Raw genomic sequence first — 24104 nt, 5'->3', positions numbered from 1 at the left:
TAAGAGTATATGATATCCAAGTCTTTTTAGTTCTTTCCGTTGATACACATCTGTAGTCAACAGTTACAGGCCAGCTTACATGTGGAATTGAGTGGTGCCGGCGGTGGGTTGGGGGGTCAAGGGGTTCTGGGTTCTGGTATTAGCACTTCCTTTAATGAGTTGTGTAATCTTGGTCAAGGACTTCATTTCTGTGAGCCCCAGGTCACCTTCAGGAAGGTAATGAAGTTGGGTCAGTAGCTCACAGCATGTATGGAGTGCCAGGTGCTCTGTTGGGCACAGGACTTCTAAGATTGTATTTAATTCTCACAGTTGCCCTGTGAGTTAGACCAGAGGTCAGCAAACTCTAGCCCCACAGGCCAAATACAGCCTACTGCCTTTCTTTGTAAAGATTTTTGGAACACAGTCTGACACATTTGCTTTTGTGTCACCTGTCGCTGCTTTCATGTGGCAGTGGCGGAGTTAAATGTTTGGCCTGTAAAGCCTAACATCTGCTGTCTAGGCCTTCACAGGAAAAGGTATGGCAAGCCCTGATGTAGGGCAAGGAGGCGAATAGAAGTTTGCTGTGTTAGAATGATCCTGAGTTAGAATGTCCCTATTTTATACATAAGGAAACTGGGCTCAGAGAAGTCAAAGCCACACTGGGACTCCCTGATCCCAGATGGGCTGGCTCTGAAGGTCATGCTCCTTTCATCCCATGAGGCTTACCTTCATTTCACCTTCAGTGTCTTACAGTGTTGCTAGAACATCTTCATTGGCTTAGCTTAACAGTATTCTCTTTGCTGTGTTCAGGAGGCTTTTCAACTCGACCATTTGTGAGAAGTGTCCAGCGTCAGAGTTTGTCATCTAGATCTTCTGTCACCAGCCCCTTGGCCGTCAATGAAAATTGCATGAGACCTTCATGGTCCCTGTCTGCTAAGCTGCAGATGCGCTCCAATTCTCCATCCCGATTTTCAGGGGACTCGCCAATTCACAGCTCTGCCTCCACCTTGGAGAAGATTGGGGAGGCAGCAGATGACAAGGTCTCCATCTCTTGCTTTGGTAGCTTGCGGAACCTTTCTAACAGTTACCAGGAACCAAGCGACAGTCATAGTCGCCGTGAGCACAAGGCTGTGGGCCGGGCCCCTCTGGCTGTCATGGAAGGTGTGTTCAAAGACGAATCGGACACCCGCAGATTGAACTCCAGTGTCATAGATACACAGAGCAAACATTCAGCACAAGGGGACCGCCTGCCCCCGGTCTCTGATCCATTTGATAATAATAATCAGATTGCCTATGTGGATCAGAGCGACTCTGTAGACAACTCTCCAGTCAAAGAGGTGAAACCCCCCAGCCACCCAGGCTCACTCACGAAGAAACCAGAGAGCACAACCAAGAAATCCCCCAGTTCCAAAGGCACTTCTGAGCCAGAGAAAAGCTTGCGGAAGGGGAGACCAGCCTTGGCAAGCCAGGAGTCATCCCTTTCAAGTACATCCCCTTCTTCTCCTCTTCCTATAAAAGTCTCTCTAAAACCCTCCCGCTCCCGCAGCAAAGCAGATTCTTCTTCCAGGGGCAGTGGACGGCATTCATCCCCTGCCCCTGCCCCTGCCCAACCCAGAAAGGAGTCATCCCCGAAATCTCAGGACTCCGTGTCGTCTCCTTCGCCACAGAAGCAGAAGTCAGCCTCGGCCCTCACCTACACTGCTTCCTCCACGTCTGCCAAAAAGGCCTCGGGCCCTGCCACAAGGAGCCCCTTCCCACCTGGGAAGAGCAGGACTTCAGACCGGAGCTTGAGTAGAGAGGGCTCCAGACAAAGCTTGGGTTCCGACAGAGCCAGCGCCACCTCTGCCTCCAAACCCAACTCCCCTCGGGTGAGCCAGGCCCGAGCAGGGGAGGGCAGGGGGGCCGGGAAGCACGTGCGGAGCTCCTCCATGGCCAGCCTGCGCTCCCCCAGTGCAAGCATCAAGTCTGGTTTGAAGAGGGACAGCAAGTCTGAGGACAAGGGGCTGTCCTTCTTCAAGTCAGCCTTGAGACAGAAGGAAACACGGCGCTCGACAGATCTTGGCAAGACAGCCTTGCTCTCTAAAAAGGCTGGTGGGAGCTCTGTTAAGTCCGTCTGTAAGAACACCGGGGACGACAAGGGGGAGAAAGGCCACCAGCCTCCAGCTTCCCAGCAGCCAAATGCAAATGCAACGGGAAAAGAGCAGCTTGTCTCCAAGGACCCTGCTTCTGCCAAACATTCCCTGCTGTCCGCTCGCAAATCCAAGTCTTCCCAACTGGACTCTGGAGTTCCCTCGTCTCCTGGTAGCAGGCAGTCTGCAGAGAAATCCTCAAAAAAGTTATCTTCTAGCATGCAAACCTCTGCACGGCCTTCTCAAAAACCTCAGTGATATTTCTGCAATCAAAGTGTTTTATCTGTAAAGATGTTTATTTATTTAGAACCTCTCCCCTCCCACCAAAGTCCCGTGTGCTTTTGTTTTGTATTTTTTTGAGTCACATGCCCGACTCTATGTATGTGTGTGAGTGTATGTGTGTGTGTGTGTGTGTGTGTGTAATTCAATTGCGAATTGTTCAAAGCGTCGCCTTATTCTGCCATTGAACCAAATAACAGCCATAGGCAAAACATTGACACCAAGCTAACTGGAATAATTGTAGATGATACCCAGGACGGTCCCTTTAGCAATTGTACATATTTCTTTCTAGAGAACTCTAATGACTTTCTTTGGATATGAGGGTTTTGAAACCTGGGAACCAGTAAAGCTACCATTAGTGCGTGGAAGGAGGAAGGAGCTGACTTGTGTTTCTTCTGAGCAGGACTTGTCCTTGCTGTGGATTGTGGGTGGCACCAGGAGCTCTAAAAACTGTGACTCTAACAACGAAACAAATCGAGGGAAAAACTGTTGCTTTCTGCACTTTCGCCCCATCTACCAGTCTTTGTAAAGGGCAATATTTTAACACTAATGTTTCTCAGGTATATACTCAGCTAGTCTAGGATGGATGCACACCAGTAAATGGATTAAAGAGGAAGGTGCCATGTGGGTGACTGTGTCATTTCTCCTACTGCCACAGATAGACGTTTTTGAGGTAGAAATGAAGCCTTTCACCACCTTCATATCTGCAGTGACGTGTGCACCAAAACCTGTCTTGGGATAGGTCCTAAGAGGTGGCAGATCACATAGCCAGAAAGCTAGTCACTTGTTTCATTTTTTTTCCTTCTAAAATTACTAGCTAAGGCCGTTGGAATTTTGCACTGTAGTAGAGCAGTTAACACCTTTGACAGATTCCTGGAAAAAACTTCTGGATTCTAAACTGGGTGAAAGACTGGACATCATGTTCCTTGTCAGGTGTTGCTTTTTTCCGTTAGAGGTGGGAAGCTCCACGATGCCCTGTGTCTGCGGGCTCATGTTCCCCCATCTTGTAGCTTGGAGAGGAAAGAAGTTGCCTTCTGCCAAAAGCCAATGGTGGTTTGTTGAAGCGATGTGTGATCGAGTATTACATATGCACTTCAGATCCTGTCTGTCAGTCTCTGTTAGGGCTGCTTTTCAGTAACTCATTTATTATTTCTTCTTTGTTCTTGAGATTTCATCTCATGCCCAGAACTCACAAGCAGGCTTTGGAGTGTGTTCCATCTGGCCGTGTCAGTGCAAATTGCATTTCTTACTAAGAAAAAGGAGAACCTCACAAAAAGCTCACAGAAAAGCAAAATATGTAGTTTTGCAAGCTTTTTCGAGGTCTTCTGGCGATACTTTCCTGCTTAATTTTTAGCTTTTCTTTTTTTTTTTTAAATGTCAAGAGTGTGAGGGTCTTGATTCTCTCTGCATAGCATTTGTCACTTTGCCGCTAAATACAGCATGCTAACTTTATGTTCTTTTAAGTATTAGCGTTTTTCGTCAGACTCTTCAAGTTATTCTTGAACCCTTGGTGCACAGATCCATGTATAACCTCCCTTTTCAGTATTGCTGTGTGTGAAGTAACTACAAGACATATGCATGCATAGCTATGAATTCTGCACTGCCTTCCCCCCCGCCCCCACCCCGCCCCAGGAATATCTCTTGGGTTTGAAAAGTTTTTAGTAGGTTACTTAACTTTATTTTGCTGCTAATTTGAGCATTAGCTGGTAACTTGCAAGTCTGGAGGCCACTTATGTTGAGGGTAGCTGGAATTTTAGACCCTTGGCAGTATTTAAGATTTAGATATTCAGCCTCGTGAAAGTTACCACAGTGCTCCACATGATTCATTGACCGTGAGCCTGTTGTCCATTGCACACAGCCCTGTACTCGCCTCTTCACTCGCTGTCCTCGTTTTACTGTTCAGATTTTGGTGGGTTCTCAAAGCAGCACCACTCTCTTCTGCTCAGTACAACTGCGGCAACTGGCTGCCTTCGATGCTATCATTGCTTTCAGCCCAGCACATCACAGCCCCATCAGTGTTTAGCCACCACTCTCGTTTTTCTGTATCGCTTTTATCACCTGAAAAAGATGCACCAAATATGAGATCATCCATATCAGGAATTGAATGTCTAACTCAAATCTCTTATATTTGTTTAATAGGTAGATTTCATTTGAAGTCTCCTATCTGAATCTCTGAAACAATTATAGTTTGATTAGACAAAGGTTTTTAATAACACTTCTTTTTTGCTGTAGTCAATTAAACATTAATAGAAACTAGTTTAATGTTCACAGTGGTAAATATTTTTATTTATTCTTGAGTTACCTAGGAATGGATTTTCCACAATGTCTAGTGACTTAAAAAAAGGAAAAAAGTTTCTACAAATCCCTTTGGTTTTCCATGGGATCTAGAATAAAATTTCAGTGTCTATAAACTATATGTCTGTGGAGTTTAGTCCTTGTTTCAGGTTTAATAGAAAAAATCAGGAAGTATCATGGCAATGTCTAGACATCTTGAAGCTATTTTATTTCCGTGGTTGATAAACAGTGAAAATTTCATTATCTCCAACTGCTAGGTACAACTTTAGGCCACAGAAAAGGTTATTTGACCCAAAAGTTTGGAGGTGCTCCTTGAGGTGAGAAGTATCTTGTGGGAAAATAGTTACTTGATTCAATTTAGATCATTGGTAGGGTTGGAGACTTGGTGGTTTTTTTGTTTTTGTTTTTGTTTTTAAAATTTTCCCAGTGGTATTTAGCACAATGAACATGTATTTGCTTTGGGGTTAAGAATTATCTGCTAAGGATGATAGGCCTGGGTTTCTGGTTGACAACTAGATGGGCCTGATTAGAGCGGTCATTTCCTAGTAGGCACAAAATAATCACCAGCAGTAACGTTGTATCTGTAATGTTTGTTTGCTTTTTTAAAAAAGTTTTATTCTTGATTTCTTGTAAACATCCATTGCACTGAGGCCATATCATTCCTTAAGACAGCCCTACACCTTGTCTTGGTAATCCCTTAGATAATGTGGAAACTCAAACCATTAGGCTCCAGTCGTCTTAGACCATTTCCCATCCATTTTGTATTTTCTCATCCTGAAAGCAGCTGAACTGAAAGTAAGTAATAATATGCTGGACCAGTGGAAACGGATGTGGGAGTATTTGTGGTGTGCTAAAATATTGTAATTATCTTTGAGGCTGCCTGACACCCTTTTGCAATCTTGTTTTCATCATTCATTCTGCAAACATTTATGGAGGGCCTGCTTTGAGCACAGAGGCAAAACTGAAAGCTTCAGGGATTTGCTGTAGCTGAGGAGCCCTGGGAGCACAGCCCATCAAGCAGGGGATGTGATGGTGTCCTAAATGGAGTGACAGTTCTCCTGGAAAAAGAGATCACGTGGATTCTGGTCAAATCGGCTAAGGCTTGTGGTTCTCTTGAGCAAGTCTGTTCCGTCTGGAAACCAAAAGTGCCCTTCATCTTTGGAGACATTTTACTCTTCCATCCACTTTTTCAGACTGAGCTGTCTCTACTATTTAGGGGTTGAAAATCCATTACACAGTCACTTTACGTTAACATTGGGTCATCTGTGTTTGTATGAGATGGATATGGGATTTGAGGTTAACATTGTCATTCCTCTAAAATAACTATCATGAGAAAAATAGCAACAGTATGTAAAGGGACCAAGAGTGGCAGCCTTTAGGGAAAATGGAGTAGAGAAGAGCTGCGAACAAAGTTCATTTATTTGAAATAAACTTGCTTTATTTCACATAGAGGAGCATCAGACGTTACATTTCATTCGGACAAATTGCTGAACAGCTGAAGTGATTTGTTTCCTATGTAGGTTATTATAATTATTGGATACAAAGTAACTAGTGTTTCTGGGTTGGATTTTTGAAATAGTATGCAAATCATAAGCACAGTTTCAATAAAACACGTATTCTGGAGGTGCGTGGAACTTTGTATTATTTGTAGTTGAGAAAGGCAAACTTTGCTGACAAACCAGTGCCTATCATAAACACAAAAAGTAGTTACTGTGCAGGCTGTCTTTAACTTTCATTTCATAAAAGGTACATTATTGTTAAACTCTACTACATGTTTTGGGGAGAAATCCAGTGCTTTTATTTAAATGAACACTGTCTCACACTGCCTTTTGATCAACTTTCAAAGTATTTTGCAGGCGCATTTTGAGTGTGACCATTTTTTTCCACAAGTAATAAAAACAATTGTGCATGGCCTCCATATAACTCAGAAAGCATGCTGTTACTACCTATGCAAGCAACCAATAAAACATAGACACGAAATGTTAAGTCTTAAAAAAAAAAGGCAACACTTAGATTATGGAGCTCTATTTTTAAATTTGTGATTTTCAAAATATGGGTTACTCGTCATTGTGTGGAAGAGCATGAATGTGACTTCTTGTTTTGCTCTGCATATATTTCCCTTTACTGTTTTTCTGATCATTGGTGAGATTGTAAAGTGTTTTTTAAGCAGAAGTGGAATTGGATATGTTGAACACACATCGTTGGTGTACATACTGTATTTAGCCTGAAGACTTTCTTAAAGTATTTTGTTCTAAAAATAACCTGCCATTTTCTATAGATTTTAATTTTTTATATCTTCAAGGATTCTATTGTGGTCACAAGGAAAGAATGTGGCTTCTAATAGTGTTAAGAATTTAAAGATGCTTTTGTAGAGACTTAGAGCTATTTTGAAAAGCTTTGGGGCTTCCCAGCCACTGATCACAGTTAGACTAAGCCCATGGAATTTCTGGTAGTGTTGTGCAGTGGATTCAGTTCTAGATCCATCTTACATTTATTTAAATCTAGTGTTTCTCAATTTTGGGGAGAAGGGGTGCACAGCAGACTTAAGAGGTATTTTGAATCTCACACATGTATTCTCAAGATTGTTTTAAGCCTCTTCTGAATGACTTGTCTGAGATAGTGAAGACCCACATTGACTAGAATCAACTGGGGAACTATTAAAAATACAGTGCCTGGGTCCCAGTCCCTAGCTTTTGATCTAATTCATGTAGGGGTGGGCTCCAGGAATTAGCATGTATTTTAAAAGCTTCTGGGTTTTTCTAATTTGCAGTCAGATTGAGAACCACTATGATATGTTATCCCTTTCCTGAGAATTATGGCAAGAATCACTGCCATTTGAATTACTCAGGAGTGATTCCGATTCCTCAGTTGCATAGGAGAGGCAAAAAAATAATAAAAAGAATTGAGAGATACTGATACCAAACTCCCATTTGAAATAGGGCCTTTCTGATTCAAGGCCCAGTTTGGGAGCTTGGAGCATGTTGTGAATGGCCTAGCACTCGCCAGTCTGCTGGGAATTGGTGGTCTTAGTTGCCGGAGCAGGCTGAGTGTCTCCCAGGGCCTTTTCCCCATGGAGGAATAGGGAAGTCACTCCAAGCTAGAAATTGTCGAAGAAGAAAATAAGAAACAACTTTCCTAGCCTTGGAAAACCTGTCCCTGCTTTTGATAGAATGATTGCCTTTTTGTAGGAATTACAGTAGCAAACCCCAGGCTGCCGCCGAATTTCCTACTTTTGCTCGTTCTCTAGGATAGTTCTTATCCAGAATGTAGTTTCAGGAATTCTTTTTTCAGTTTGAAAATGAATGTGAAACATTTTATTTGGAGTCTTATTTTTTTTTAAACCCTTGTTGCTATTTCTTCATTTATTTTTATTTTTATTTTTATTTTTTTACCATCAATAATACACATCCCAGAATTCGGCACTCTGTGTTAACTGTGGAGGCAAATAAAATTTAGTTTTAATCTGTGGTGAGCTGAATGCACTACAACACCTTCAAAGTAATCTCAGATGGTTTTATTCTGTCGACCCTCATGCTGCCTACAAAACACCACCACAGTTTACCTGGTGGTTTCAACATTTTAAGGAATAAAGATACAAGTAAACATGCAAGTTGGAAACGTTTCTTTAGAAAGGCCACCCAGAATAGCGATATCTGTTGCAATCGTTCAAATGCAATATGAAATTTCCTAGGTGCTATTATAAACGGTGTGGTGTCATACCAAATGCAAAAGCAGTTACAGTATTTCCAAAGCTGAAGTTCTCTTTGTAGGCCTTTCAGATACGTGTTTGTGTTTCATAGAGGTTTGCTCACCAACTGTGCCTCTCACCACTGGTTAAAATTGAATTCAAGCCCCATTGACACAAATCGTTTCTTGATTGAACTCTTCAGTTTTTACACTGGAATTTCTATAGTTGTCTTAAAAGCTGCATGTCATATCACTGTACACAAAGTGCTTTGGTATTATTCATGCACCGTGGATAGTGATTTCTGTGTTGTTTTTTGTTGTACAGTAACACGGAAGGCAGGATGTCTTTCCTAGAGGCTGGAAGAAAAGTGTATCGTACATTTTAAATTTATTTTAGAACAAGTGCATGAGATGTGTCACTGATTTCTGTTATTTATTTGTATGTTTTATTATTCAAAGTGTGTGCACTTTTAAGAAGCAGAATTTATATTTTTATGTTTGAAACATTTTATTTCTGAAACAGCGGTTGATTATATAGTATACAGTTGGAATTAAGAGAAAAGTGGAAAATGTAACAAAATATAATAAATTTATTACATGATGTCCTCTTCAAGCCACATTCCTCCTTTCTCCCCCATGCCAACTGGTATCTTTTTGATGTTGACTAAAAATAATAATTGTACTGCATCTGTCTTTACAAATGCCTTAAAATTTGCAGTGTTTAAGACACAAGTTACAGAAAGATGTATACGTATGTTTTCTATGTAAAAGTTTAAAACAAAAAATCACATCCATGCTTGTATAATTTTCACAATCAAGGATGGTTATTCCCATTTCCTCCATGACGGATCAGAGACAGTTTGTCCTGGGCCATGGAACTGGACAAAAACTCTCCAGTTCAATCCAACAGATTTTCAGCATTTCGCATTATTTTTCCCTCTTTTACCAAACTTATATGATGGGAAGAAATAGCAATATAAAAGGGACCATTCTTCCTGGGCTGTCTCATACCTTGGATATTTAGTATCTTTGATACAACATTTTTCCAGCTGTCTTTCCCACCCTTCAGGACGAACTCCCTACTGAGGATGTCACATCACCGATGGCCACGTGGGGGCACTAAAGATTACTATTATGCATTTTAAAAGTCCAGCCTGCAGGTTATTAGCCTCTGAGTGTGGAAATGTTTATTCAGTATGAGTTGGGGAGTACGGTGTCAGTGAGCAGAGGTTTCTGTTAAGGGGAGTGCCACCAGCCATCATTTGTTCCCAGAAAGTGTCGAATACAAATCAGGGCAGATCTTGTTTTCCTAAAGCACAACATTATGGTTTAGGGTTGGGGTTGGGGGGGTTGATGTTCCTGACAAGTGTGAACCACATGCCGTGCTAGGTACAGCACTTCTAAAGCTCTCTAATTTGAAATGGTAAGATTTCGCTTAGGTTCTGTTAGAGAGTTTAACCATGTAGTACACTGATTATTCAAGAGGCTTCATTATGCCACAAAGTGTTCACATGTCATAAAATATGTAGATTTAATAGTTATGCAGATATTTAAGGATCATTTTGCCTGTCTCCTTAGGATTTGGAAGATTATCTTCCAATACTTGAATGGTCAATGTCTCTGAATACTTTTTGGGTCCCTGTAAATCTTCCTGAAGAAAGTAGAGGTGTGATTATACCGCTTGCCTGGGGCTGCATGTTCCTGTGTGTTAAACTGCCCCGTGGGTGATTCTAGAGATGTAGCTTGAGGTCCTCCCCCACCCCAGTATCCCCTTTCTCTTTCCCGGCTGTCATATATTCTAATTTTGTATACATCATCTAACATGTTGAACGGTTAATATTCACTTTGATTTACTAATACATTTACTTTCCATTGCTCTTCACTCCTTCCTGGGTTCTCCTAGGTGGATGCTTCAGGTTTCCTCTCTGCGACCCTGCTCCCTTCTCAGGCCTCTCCACGAGGGTCTTCTGGTAGATTTCACCTTTCTGGGTGGGTTGGGTATTCGTGGGTCTACAAGGTAGATTTGGTCTGGTCTTAGCTACGTTTTTCACCCCCTGCCAACACCTGCTATACACAGAGGACAGGGCTCTCCTCTCCCTTGGTGGCACATTTTTGCATTGTGTCATGTAACCCAGTGGCCTTGCACCCATTTCTTAGAGCTTTCAGGGATTCGACATCAGTTTGACTTGCTCTTTGGATGTCGAACAGCTCCATTTTTCTTGTGAAATGTGAGAAGATGGTGCAAGTGAGACTGCAGTGCCTTGTTGGAATCAGGCCTCCCTGCCCCTGGTAGGGTCTCAGGGATCTTTCATCCAGCACACCACCCCCACGCCTTCCCTTTGTTTAGGAGGACTCCAGAGAGGCCCACAGTGCGCAGATCCAGTTCCAGAGACACAGAAGGGTGTAATATGTCTTTCCTTTCTGAGAGTGTGGAGTGGACAGTGTGTGGGGATTGTGCAGTGGGGACTGAGGATGAATGGTGCCAGTCTCAGGGTTCCAAGTCCACAAAAGTTTCAGTGAGAAAGGTGACCCTTTACTGTCTCACTCAGATTCGGAGTCCAGGTTCCTTCATTTAGCAATGTCTTCTGTGTGCCCAGCTGCCGGGGATGTGACCATACTTGGAGGGGCTTACTGGCCAGTCAGGAGGTCAGGTTGGCCAATAGATAATGTTTCAGCAAGTTTGCCACTTATTCCTGCTCTTCCCGCAAGCCATTGTCCCTAGAATGCTCTTCTCTGAGATGCCCGCCCGGCTCATTCCCTCATCTCCACATCTTTACTCAAATATCACCTTATTGAGACCTTCCCTTACTACCCTTTTAGAACACTGCAACCTGCTTCACACACTCTCTGTCCTCCCTATTTTATTTTCTGCATATCACTTACACAACTACCATAGGGCATATGTGAGCTGATTGGTGAGCTTACATAGAGCAGGGAGGTTTGCCTGTTCTATACACTGCTCTTTGTCTCAGCATATAAGAGGGTGCCAAGCTGATAGCAGTTCCTTAGTAAATACATACTAGCCGAATTAGTAATCTGCCTGAGTCTATCCAGAAGATGGAGGATACTGGTACTTGCATCATAGAGTGGTGAGAGTTAGATGGGAATGATGCCTATGAAGCCCTCAGCACGGTGCCTGGCACAGAGAAAGCACTGGCTGAATGAAGCCCTTTATAAAGATAACAATAGGATGAGGAGGAGGGGCCGACCCTCCTGGGGTCGGAGGAGGGGGCAGTGGGTCATAACTCACACTTTGTGGGCAGGGGAAGCTGCTTGCACTCTCTGGAAACCCTGAGTCCAATCTTCCTGGAATGTAGGGCAGGAAAGCAGGAAGCGTTGGATGAAGGGGGCAGGAGATCCCATCTAGAGGAACCTCTTATGAACTGCTCCATTTGTCCTGTAGTAAATGAAAATCCAGGAAGAGATTTTAATTTAGGGGAGAAGAGATCCTGTTTGCACCTTCGCATGGTCACCATGACAAGATGTGTCATGAGAGAGCTGGTTTGGAGCTGGTTGCGGGAGTCTGGGTAGAGTGTGCTAAAGGGCTGACCAAAAGCAGTGCTAGGTGGCTGGAGAACAGGGAGACACTTGGAAAGGCACCGTGCTCAGGGTCCAGGAGCAGGCTGTGGGGTTCGAATCCTGGTACCACGACTTGCTAGCTAGACAATCTTAGGCGGATTACTCAACTCTACAGCTCAAATTCTTCACACCTGTAAAATGTGGATAAAGGTGTCTACATGATCATCACAAGGCTTAACTGGAGTGCCTATATTAACTGTTTCTTGGATATTTGTCCTGCTTATTTTATATTTATTCTTCTTACTAGCTTTTCTTTGAGATATATCAAGCATTTTTTATTTAAATTTTTAAAATTTTTCTTCTTAACCCACAGAACAAAGCATTTTTTTTATTCTAATTTTTCTCTTCAGTTTGTTGATTTTTTTACTCTTCTTTTGTGGTTATCCTTGTAATTTCAACATGCATTTTTGATTTATAAGATTCTAAGAAAAAGGCCAGGCGCGGTGGCTCACTGCTATAATCCCAGCACTTTGGGAGGCTGAGGCAGGTGGATCACCTGAGGTCAGGAGTTCACGACCAGCCTGACCAACATGGTGAAACCCTGTCTCTATTAAAAATACAAAAATTAGCCGGGTGTGGTGGCGGGCACCTGTAATCCTAGCTACTTGGGAGGCTGAGGCAAGAGAATCGCTTGAACCCAGGAGGCGGAGGTTGCAGTGAGCTGAGATCATGCTACTGCACTCCAGCCTGGGTGACAGAGTGAGACTCTGTCCCCCGCCCCCGCCAGCCCCCCCAAAAAAAAGATTCTAGGAAACATTTGTATTTGTTTACCCCTTGAAGGCCTTTATTTAGGACACAATTCCACTTACCCATTTCCACCTTTTGCTATTTTTGTCTTGCATTCTAATTCTATGCTTATCTACCCTAACTTTATTAGTAATGCTGAGTAGTCAATATTCACTCAAATTTACTGACATATTTACTTTCCATTGCTCATCACTCCTTCAGTCCAGTGTTTAATTGCTTCTGTCTGAGACCATTCTCCTTCAGCCTGAAGAACTCCCTTATTTCTTGTTAAGCCTGTGTCAGCGATGCATTCTCTCCGTTTTATTTGATTGGAAATGCCTTTATTTGGTCTTCTCGAAGGGTGCTTTCACTGGGAACAGAATCCTAGGTTGGAAATTACTTTCTTTCATTTTCACTCCATGGCCTTCTGCCTTTCACTGTTTATGTTCATAAGTCAGCTATCAGTCTTATTGCTGTTACTTTGAAGATATGTTTTGTTGTTGTTGTTGTTGTTGTTTTTCTGACTGCTTTCAAGATGCTTCTCATTGGTTTCCATCAGTTTTATTAGGATGGTGTTTTGTTTTGTTTTTATCCTTCACTTCATAAATCAAACTTGAAACTTCTCAGGTGTTATTGCTTTAAATATTGCTTCTGACCCTTTTTTTTTTTTTTTGCCCTCTCCTAAGACTCCAATTTCATGTATCTTAGACTTCCACCATGTCTCAAATATTCCTTTCACTGTTTTTTGCATTTCCTATTCTTTTTGATCCCCATACCTCAGTCTGGATAGTTTCTATTGAATGAATCTTTTCAGCTCTGTCTAGTCTTGCCAGATTAAATAAAGGACATCTCATTAAAGTTGAATTTTAGATAAATTGTGAATAATTTTTTAGTGCATGTCCAAAATTTTGAATGAGCATACTTATATGAAAAATTATTTGTTGTTAATCTAAAATTCTAATTTAACTGGACATCTGTTTTTATTTGCCAGTTCTGTCCATCTTAGCTAAGTCTAATCTGCTATTAAATCCACCTAATTGTATTCTTAATTTTGGTTACAGTGTTTTCAATTCTAGAATTTGCATTAGCTCTTCAGAGACTCTAGGTCTCTGGTTAAATTCTTCATTTGATTGTCTATTTTCTTAAACATATTAGTTATTTTAAAGCTTGGATCTGATAACACTAGTATCTAGTCACATGTGAACTTCTTTCTATTGTCTTTTTTTTTTTTCTTTTGTTCTACTTCTTGGTGTGCTTTTTGATTAATGCTAGGCAGTGTGTAGGAAAAAATGTGTAGGCTCTGGCTGGTGATATTTGCCTCCAGAGAGAATTCACCCTATTTCCTGGTCGGCAGCTAGGGACTGAGTGGACTCAAAGTTGGGCTGTGGTTGTTCTAAGACTCTGCTGCTTTCAGGTCATCTTAAACAAGAATGAGCATTCATTTAATCATTCAACAATTATTTGTGGATCACCTGCTATGCCAAGCACTGGTCTGGGCTTGGGGTACATCAGTACACCAGACAGGAAAAAAAATCCCTTTCTCAAGTGGAGTTTATCTTCTAGTTCACCTGTCCAGAAATTATTAATAATAATAATGATAATTGACGTTAGCTGAGTGGGACCAGCTTCCAGAAGGAACAGAAATGTGGAGGTAAGTTGGTATTAAAACAGTGTGGAAATACACACCAAAACATGACTCTCTGCTCTCTTCCCAGACCCCAGCCTTCCTATGTTGGTAAATGACATCAACATCCAGTCCAGCTGCTCAGTCCAGAAACTAAGGATCTATCCTTGACTCTGCTTTTCCCCTCAACTCCCTCCTTACATTGAATCCATTCACAAGCCCTGTCCAGTCCTACTTCCACAATTATGTTCTCAATCTGCCTCACTTCTCTTTCTCTCCACTGATAACACCAAGTCCAAGTCACGTGATCCCTACCGAGACTGGGCTCCTGTATCTGCCTCTTAAATTTGTCTACTTCTTCAATTCCATCTTTAGTCTGTTCCTGCCCCCATAACAAAACACCTTAGACTGGGTAATATGTAAACAATAAAAATGTATTGCTCATGGTTCTGGAGGCTGGGAAGTCCAAGATCAAGCCGCCAGCAGATTCAGTGTCTGGGGAGGGCCTGTTCCTCATAGATGGCACCTTCCAGCTGTGTCCTCATATGGTGGAAGGGGCAAACAAGCTCCCTCGAACCTTCCCTGTAAGGGCACTTATCCCACTCATGAGGGCTCTGCCCTCATGACCTAACACCTCCTAAGGGGCTCACCTCTTAACACAATTTGATGTGTGAATTTGAGCGAGACACCAACATTCAGATTATAGCACCATCTTATGTCACTTTTATTCCACTTTGGGCACAGAACCCACCTTTTAGTGTCTTGAACACAGGGCCTTGGCTGTTTTCCTCTTCCAGAAATGCTCTTCTCCTGGATGGTCACAGAGCAAATTCTTTCTCATCTCAAATGGACCCTTAGAAAGGCCTCCTTGGACCACTATAACCACAGTTACCCTTTCACTCTACAGTCATTCTCTATCTCAGGACCCTCTTTTATCTTGATAGTATTTCTCAGTCTCTGAAATTCGTATTTATTAGTTCATTGGTTTATCATCTGTCTTCCCCCAACTGGAATGTAGTTACTATGAGAGAAAAATTGTTTACCTGCCTTTTCTCTGATATTTGGGTCATTTTGGATACTTTCAGCTATAAGTAACAGAATCTCCAACCAATGTAGGCTTTATTATTTTAATTTTATACTTTTGCATACTGAGTCCCAAACAGAGTAAGTAATCTGTCTAAAAGTCACACAGGAAATAACTGGTAGGTTTGAATATTAACCTAGGCCTGTTTTATTTCAAAGCTTTTATTTTTTCCCACTTATTCCTTCAATACCCTACACTATATTAAATAGGAAAACTTAATAATAAACATATACAGTTGCATTTTGTAATGCAATTACTAGATGGGGAATTCTTCTAGATCGATATATCATTTTCTTTGTAATCCCTGAGTGACTTTTACTACAGCAAATTCAGGAAGTGATGCAATGTCTACTTTTTGGTAACAATTGAGGAGAGCCTCCTTGGGTTGTTTTTTTACAACTTAAAAATAATTTTAGACTTATAGAAGGAGTTGCAAAGATAGTTGAGATAATTCCTATATACCTTTCAGCCAACTTCCCCTAATGTCAACAGCTCATACAACTGTAGTAAAATTATCAAAGTCAGAAATTAACATTGGTATAATACTATTAACTACAGATTTTATCTGGATTTCACTAGTTTTTCCACTAATTTTTTTTGTTGTTCTAGAAGTTGATCCCAGATTCCACATTGCATTTAATTAGCCTGTCTCCTCAGTTTCCGCAATCTGTGACAGCTCAGTTTTTCATGACCTTGACTATTTATTTATTTATTTAGAGACAGGGTCTAGCTCTGTTGCCCAGGTTGGAGTACAGTAGTGCAGTCATAGCTCACTGCAGTCTTGACCTCCCAGGCTCAAATTCAGCCTCCTTAATTAGCTGGGTCCATAGGTGTGCACCACCATACCCAGCTAATTTTTTTTTTTTTTTAGGTAGAGATGGGGTCTCCACATGTTGCCCAGGCTGATCTTGAACTCCTGGGCTCAAGCAATCTGTTCACCTCGGCCTCCCAAAGTTCTGGGATTATAGGCATGAGCCACTGCTGTACCTGGCCAACCTTGACACTTTTGAAGAGCACTAGCCACTTATATAGGATGTCCCTCAATTTGGGGTTTGTCTCATGTTTTCTCACGATTAGATTGAAGTTTTGCATTTTGGGGGGAGAATATCATGAAAGCAATGTGCCCTTCTCCATGCTTCAAAGGAGGCAGCAAGGCATCAATATGTCTTATACTGATAATATTAACCTTGATCACTTGGTTCAGGTGGGTTTCCCACTGTAAAGGTACTGTTTTTCCCATCATTAATATATATCTTGACAGAGATTCTATTTTTAGACCACACAAATATCCTGTTTCTCCCCAAACATTGACCTGCTAATTTTAGCATCCATCAGTGGACCTTGCCTGCAGCAATTTATATGACTGTGGGATTCTAATGGTGAGAGAAAGACATTTTAAAGGCCTCACTTAATGAGGAGGCCAGAGGCAGGGCAGGTGCAGGGGCTGGCTCCGTCCTTCAGCAGTGTCACCGAGGACCCAGGCTCTTATCCTTCCTGCTGCTGTTCTCAGCATGTTGGCCTTTTGTTCTCACATTTGGCCTTCAGTGGCTGCCATGATTCTGTTAACATGACAACATCCAGCTGAAGAAGATGGGACCTTTCTCTACCTAGGTCCAGAAAGGAAAATATCCCCAGAACCAACTCTGCTCCCTGAAAATCTTCTCTCAGATCACCTGCTCATGACCAAGTTGCAAGGAAAGCAAACTATCTGGCATTTCTAGCCAGTGCTGGGGGTGGAGGACAGGCTTTGGCCCAGAAGACACTAGAGAATGAGTGATGGGGACACAGTCTACTGGCTCTGCCCCATTGTGTCACCCCCAGTCCCCGAGGCAGTGCCCTGCACCTGCCAACACTCAGTAGATCTTTGTGGAGTGAATGAGGTTGTCAGAGGCTTCTAATCTGCCTAGAGGCTTCTAATCTGCCATTCCCTGCAAGCATCAGGGCTCTTGAATGTGGAATCCAGAGAGGAGAATGACTTGGAGAGTGGATCAGAGGAGTGGTGAGGTCAGTGTGACAACCCTGAGTGATAGAGGTGGGTCCCTGGAAGAGTTCCTGGCTCAAGGACCCCCTTAGCTTCATGGCACCTCTGGCCTGGAAGCTGCCTGTGCCAAAGCCTTGAAAAATCCTTAGAAGGAACCTGCTTGCTAGACCCAACCCTCTCCACTAAAAAGGTTTCCCTGGAGGAACAGGGGAGCTGAAGGGAGGTCTCTGTACACTCAGGACTCTTGCACCGGGGACCTCAGACGCAGCCTGGTAGCTTGTTTGGTAAATAATGACATTGTTATAAATATTTAATAAGTCAAGGGACTGCAGTGCATGAAAAATTGATGTCCCTGTGTGGGAAATGCGGGCTTTTCTCTACGTATGCTCTGGAGGAGGCAGTTAGAGTCTGACGTCTGCTTGGGCTGACACCTGTATTTGTGGTAGGGCTGATGAATGGCTGGAGAAATATTCGCCATGTTTAGGAAACATCAATCCATCATGCTTGAATTTAGGCTGAGGGAGGAATTTGCAGCCATCAATATTCTCCATGTTTATTAAGCAGCGTGCACATTACGTGAGGCAGCAAGTCCTGCACTGGTCCCGGGAGTGGCGCCTCTGGAAAGGGCACGGTGGCTCCTTGATGAATGACTTTAATAAGAAGCAGCTTGGAAGTACCTTCAAGTAAGAAACTAATCACAATAATTAGATGTTTCTTAATCATTTATTTATTTTATAATGTATGCCCTGCCTGCTTCCAGAAAAAGAATGAAAGTGGCTGGCAATGAAAACACATCTACCCAGGATGGTTCAAATGAAGATAAACAGGAGATCAGAAGCCGTATTGGGGGAGTGAATTTTTCTTCATCAACTTTCCTGCTTCCAGCTGAGAATATTGTATTCGCTTTTGCTTCGCGGAGCCACGGGAGCAGATGTAAAGCAGCGGCTGAAGGTGTCGCAGGGACAGGGGATGAGGTGGGAGCATGATGTGACCTGTAGCTTCAGCATCTCAGCATGGGGCTTCCAGCCACATTTGCATTTCATTTATCATCACTCCAAACAAATCTGTGTGTCTGCAGCAGGGTGGCATGAAAAATTAATGCCCCGTGTCAGGCCGAGCTTGTCAGAGTGACAGTGCAGAAAGGGAATAACAAAAGGGTAACATGCATGGTCCTTTCTACTTAACAGCCACTCTCATGTTCCCTGAATGCCTTCTCTTGAGCCTGCGTGTTGGGGCTGATGGAGCAGCCAGACCCTTCCTGTAGGCTGAAGGTGGAGAGCCTGTTTCTGGGCAGTAGCTCAGGCCATGTTTCAGGAGTTTGCTTGGCCTCCCGACCCAGTGAGGGCAGAAGTCACTGTGGTCAGAGTTGGGTGACCAGTCTTTGCTGAGCCATCTTGGACACAGAAGAGGAGAAAGAAGGCAGCCTTCCCAGCCCCAAGGATTCTCAGAAAGTAGGCAAGGGCAGAGATGTTCTAGAGAGGCTGATGTGTAGAATTATCTGGGGGATAGGTGGATAAGAGGCTGGGATGACTTGAGCATCTGTTGCTTCAGAACCTTCTTGAGATGCCAGCCGGGTGCAGTGGCTCATGCCTGTAATCCCAGCACTTTAGGAGGCTGAGGCAGTTGGATCACCTGAGGTCAGGAGTTCAAGACCAGCCTGGCCAACATGGTGAAACCCCATCTCTGCTAAAAATACAAAATTAGCCAGGCATGGTGGCACATGCCTGTAGTCCCAGCTACTCGGGAGGCTGAGGCAGGAGAATCGCTTGAACCCGGGAGGTGGAGGTTGCAGTGAGCGACCCGAGATCGTGCCATTATGCTCCAGCCTGGGCAACAAGAGCAAAACTCCCATCTCAAAAAACAAAAAAAGAACCTTCTTGAGAGGTAGATTGATTGGAAGTTTCCCAGCACATGTAGATGCTCAACAAATTTTGGTTTAGTCTGAATCCAATACTGGCTTCTTTCTGACATGGTCACAGCAGTGGAAATAGTCACCTTCTTCCTGCAGCAGGAAGGGTATAGTGATAAAGACTGTGGATTCTGGAGCCAGACTGCCTGGGTTCAAATCCCAGCATCACCACTTCTCAACTGTGTGACCTTGGGCAAATTGTTTCACATCTTTGTGCCTCAGCCTCATATGTGTAAAGTGTGTAGAAAAATGTTTGGTGCTTGGTATTAGTTGAATTCGTGGTTATTATTTCCCTAATCTTCATCCAAGGTGAGTGGATGGGGAAGGGCTGTGGGACTCGGAGACCTAGCCTTAGGCTATGTAGAAAACGTCGTGTGGCTAGAGTTTTGGAGTGTGAGTTAGGAGCTTGTTGACTTGCCAGATGGCTTTGGGAAAAATCGACATCCTCTTCTGTCTTGTTGACCTGTTGAAGAAGAGATACCTCCTGCCTCCCTTCCCTAGCAAGGATCAGCATAAGAGTGATGTTAGGTTTATGAGATGAACCACCTCCATACAAGCCAGGCCAGGCAAGGCACCCTCTTCTTAGGCAGTAGAAAGGAACAAACCTTTTCTGCCCTTTGTGGAAATGTAGTATTATTTCTGAATGTTAATGCACTGGATATCTTCCCTCTTGCACATTAGGATCCCTGAGGAGTTTTTAAAAATTGCTGAAGTCTAGAACACTTACCTAGAGATTCTGATATGACTACTCTAAGATGAGGTCTGGATAGTAGTATATTTTTATGGTTCCCCAAGTGGTTCTGATGTTCAGAGGGGGTTGAGAACCTCTGGTTTAAGGTACTCTGATTATTGCAATATTTAATTCTGGAATACATTTTTTTTCTGTTACACAAGGGAAGAGGTAATGAATGAGTGAGGAGAATCTGCAGGAGGTGTGTGGGCCTGACGGGAGGGATGTGTGCACCTTTGGTATAAGGGCTGTGATGTGATTTTGCGTGGGACGTGGATGAAACTGTGGTAGGAATGGCAAAAGTGGTTCAAAATGGCAGAGGTTTGAGAAAACTTGGGGAGAGCATTCACTGTGCTTTGGGGCTGGATAGGGCATCAGCTTTCCTGCTGTAGCCTGAGAAATAGGAAGTTCTGCGGACATTTAGGCAAGTGTTAAGAGGCTGTATGAGTCTGTTCTCACACTGCTAATAAAGACATACCTGAGACTGGGTAATTTATAAAGAAAAGAGTTTTAATGGACTCACAATTCCACATGGCTGGGGAGGCCTCACAATCATGGTGGAAGGTAAAGGAGGAGCAAAGGCATGTCTTACATGGTGGCAGGCAAGAGAGCGTGTGCAGGGGAATTCCCATTTATAAAACCATCAAATCTCATGAGACTTATTTACTATCACAAGAACAGTATGGGGGAAACCACTCCCATGATTCAGTTATCTCCATCTGACCCCACCCTTCACACGTGGAGATTATTACAATTCAAGGTAAGATTTGGGTGGGGACACAGCCAAACCATATCAGAGGCATTGAGAGATAAATTTGTTTCTTTGGTTTAATTATATATATGTACATATAAAATATAACATATAAAAACATAAATATATATAACTAAACTAGTTATATGTAAAATATATAATTTATATATAAATAAATGTTTTATGTATGATTATATATAACATATATGTGTGTGTGTATGTATATATTATATATATACACACGTTTTGCTGAAGATCTTGTCCACTGCAGAAGACACTGCTGGTTTTCCTCCATAATCCCTTCTTTTCTACCCTGCTAGAGGCCACATTTCCCAGCCTTGCTGTGGATAGGTACGGTCATGTAACTACATTCTGGCCAGGAAGATGTGAGAGGACTTAATATGTCCAACTTCCAGATCACATCTTTAAAAAGAAGCTGGGCGCCTTTCTCTCCCTCTCTTTCCCCATTCGTGCTGTTGGGGGGAAATGGCAATGCCTGGATCAGCTGCCCAGGACCCAGAAATGGAAGCCACATGTTGGGGAGGTGAGTGCAGTCTCCCAGGTCTGGACTACCTCTGTCTGGGCATGTGAGAGGAAAAAAAAAAAAAAAAAAAGCCGATTATTTTATTCAATTTATCATATTATTGGGTCAATACCCAACTCCATTTGGAACTAATTGTGTCACCCTCCCGAATTCTAGGAAGAGGGTGGGAAAAGTAGAAAGAGGAGAGAGAAGAGAATAACGCCAGAAGGAAAGAGTAGAAAGGCTTTTCCCTCCCTTTGTCACCTATTGGATCTGAATCCCAAGTCCCAAGAAAACTTTCCCTGACTCAAAAACCAGGTCAATTCCCCCCGCTCCAACCGCACTATCAAATGCCTTTTTGTTTCCTGCACCCTGGTTTACAGCATTGATCACAATTGCCACCTCACACACTTCTTTGGCCCCTGTGTCTCCTGCAGGTGTGCTTCCAGTGGGCTCAGGTTCTAGGTTTGTTGTCCAAAGCCTGCCAGGGCAGGGGGAAAAGGACATGATTCCTTGACCCCTTTGTCCCAGTGCTTCTAGGAAACAGTTTGTAGCCAGACTCCATGCCCTGTTCCTGTGGACAAAACATGGAACTGCAGTTCCAGCAGATGCCATACATTTCATTGTCGATTTCACCTGGCTGCCCATGGTTTTGCTGAAGGTGATTTGCTCATTCATCCAACAAATATTTCATGAACACCTACTAGGCGTCAGCTACAGTATGTTATAGTGTGGAGCAAAAACTGACATGTTCTTTGCCTTTATGTAGCTTACAGTCAGATGAAGAGAAATATATAAATTGAATAACCCCACAGACCCACATTATTCACAGAGAAGCATTTGTATTTTTCTACTTTGCTCAGGTCTATCAGAAAACTAAGAGAGGAATATTAGCCATCAGCAGCCTTTCTCTTAACGAGGGGGGAGGGAATTTTAGTATCATTTTTATTTTTATGATTTAGGCTTTCCCCTCTGATGGTATAGTGAAGAAGTAAGCTAGCAAAAAGGATTTTACAGACTAGATGATAACTTCAAGCCATGCACCTGACTCTTCCTCTCTTTTAGTCTCCCGTTGAAGTGTCCTAGCTTAAACAAAAGGAAAAGCTCTAAGCCAGTAGTAGAAATAGAAGTGGAGTCTTTCCACGCCTAAAACCACAAAAGGCATCAGTAGCAAGCTCATTGTGGGGGAGGGAATGGCCCACTGAAACCCATTCCCTTGAGAAGATACTTGAATACTTGCCAAGAAAGTGGTAAAATGATTCCCTCACCTCCAACCTCTCTAAACCCCACAGCATCTGTCCGATCAGTAAGGATCAGTAGTGCAGAATGACCAACAGGACAAGTCCTGAGCTTCCAATAGTAGATGGAGGCTCTAGGGGGAGTGGGGATTCCACAGTGATAGCTAGACCTGCACTCAAGCTGTAAAGGCAGAGAATGGGGGTCCTGCTAGGATTAGGACCTTCCAGGCAGTCAGTCGAGAAGAAGTTATGAAAACACTCGGCAGGGGAAAAACGAAATACATCTATAAGTGAAATAAGAGGAGGAGGCTTTTCACAGACTGAAGATAATAATATGTCATAAAGTGAGGAGTATGTTTATCTCAATTTTCTGCAACTAAGGTCAGTTAGATAAACAATTCAAAGATCAAACAACACAGAATTCCCTTCTCTTTGGTCTCAGAATTCATCAACATGAAGAATTGTTAATGAAGCACACTCTCAGCTACTGGCATTGAACTATCCTGACCTTATTTCTGAGAAAAATCTCCATCAGAATAAAAGAAGGGAACTACTGTGAAAACAAGTAACATGTTGTAAAGCCAAGTGACTGCAGTGAGATTTGAAAGGATAAGGCAATGATATAAGCAAAAGCAAGAGACCATGGTATTATCCGAGATGCAAAAGAATTTTTGGAGACACAAAGTATTATTGGAAAAAAATTGAATCATATAATCAAATGAATGAAAGGCTTTATCAAGAAATTCTTCTAGAACTTAGTAAAAAAAGACATAAAAGTCACAAAAGACAAATATGAGACTAGGTCAAATGATTCAATATTTGTGTAAAAGGAGTTATAGAAATACACAATGAAGTAATAGAGGAGAAGAAATAATCGAAGAAGAAAATGTTCTTAATCTGAATACTTAAATCCTTATGTCAAAAGGGCTCCCTGACTATTTTCAAGATTAGTTGAGAAAAGAACTGCACTTGGGCATATGTTATGAATTTTAATAAATTCTAATATAAAAAGAAAATATTAAAATCAGATAAGTATAAATGTAACTATTAAAAAAGGAAAAAAAAATAGACTGGCATTGAATTGTTCTGCAACATGAAATGTTAGAAGGCGATGGGAAAGGGTTTACAGAGTTCTGAAGAAAATGGACTATGACCCCAGAATTCCATACCCTCCCAAACTTTTGTTTTTGCACAAGGATAAAAAAATATTTTTAGACAATCAAGAATTCATAAAAGATACCATCCATATATAAGAAATTTACTTGAAGTGCCTCTCCATAAAAATTCTAAAAATCAAGACAAGTAATTTAACAAAGGGAAGACATGATATTCAGAAAATAGTTTCAGCTATATCCATAAGAACATTAAATGTGAATGGATTAAATACCTAAATGTAAGTGCTAAGACTATTAATGTCTTAGAAGAAAACAGATGTGTTTTGACTTTGATGTAGACAATGGTTTCTTAGATATGACACTGAAAGCACAAACAACAGAAGAAAAAGCAGATAAATCAGAGAATCATCAAAATTAACAACTTTTGTGCTTCAAAGGATATCATCAAAAAGTGCAAAGGCAATCCCAAAAATGG

The 24104-nt window shown here is 42.2% G+C and overlaps 1 protein-coding gene across 1 annotated transcript in view; it reads left to right on the top strand.

The window, feature by feature from the left end:
* Positions 1–6305, top strand: part of LOC105485014 (ubiquitin specific peptidase 31) — a 97774-nt gene extending 91469 nt beyond the window's left edge. The window contains exon 16 of the mRNA XM_011747166.3: positions 790–6305. Coding sequence (XP_011745468.2) covers positions 790–2366 — 1577 coding nt within the window. The 3' untranslated portion in view covers positions 2367–6305. The remainder of the gene's footprint in view (positions 1–789) is intronic.
* The last annotated feature ends 17799 nt before the right edge of the window (positions 6306–24104 follow it).

This window comes from Macaca nemestrina, chromosome 18, assembly GCF_043159975.1.
Source record: "Macaca nemestrina isolate mMacNem1 chromosome 18, mMacNem.hap1, whole genome shotgun sequence".
Classification (NCBI taxonomy): domain Eukaryota; kingdom Metazoa; phylum Chordata; class Mammalia; order Primates; family Cercopithecidae; genus Macaca; species Macaca nemestrina.
Note: the sequence above shows the minus strand (reverse complement) of the source record. Positions and strands in the feature narration are given on the sequence as shown.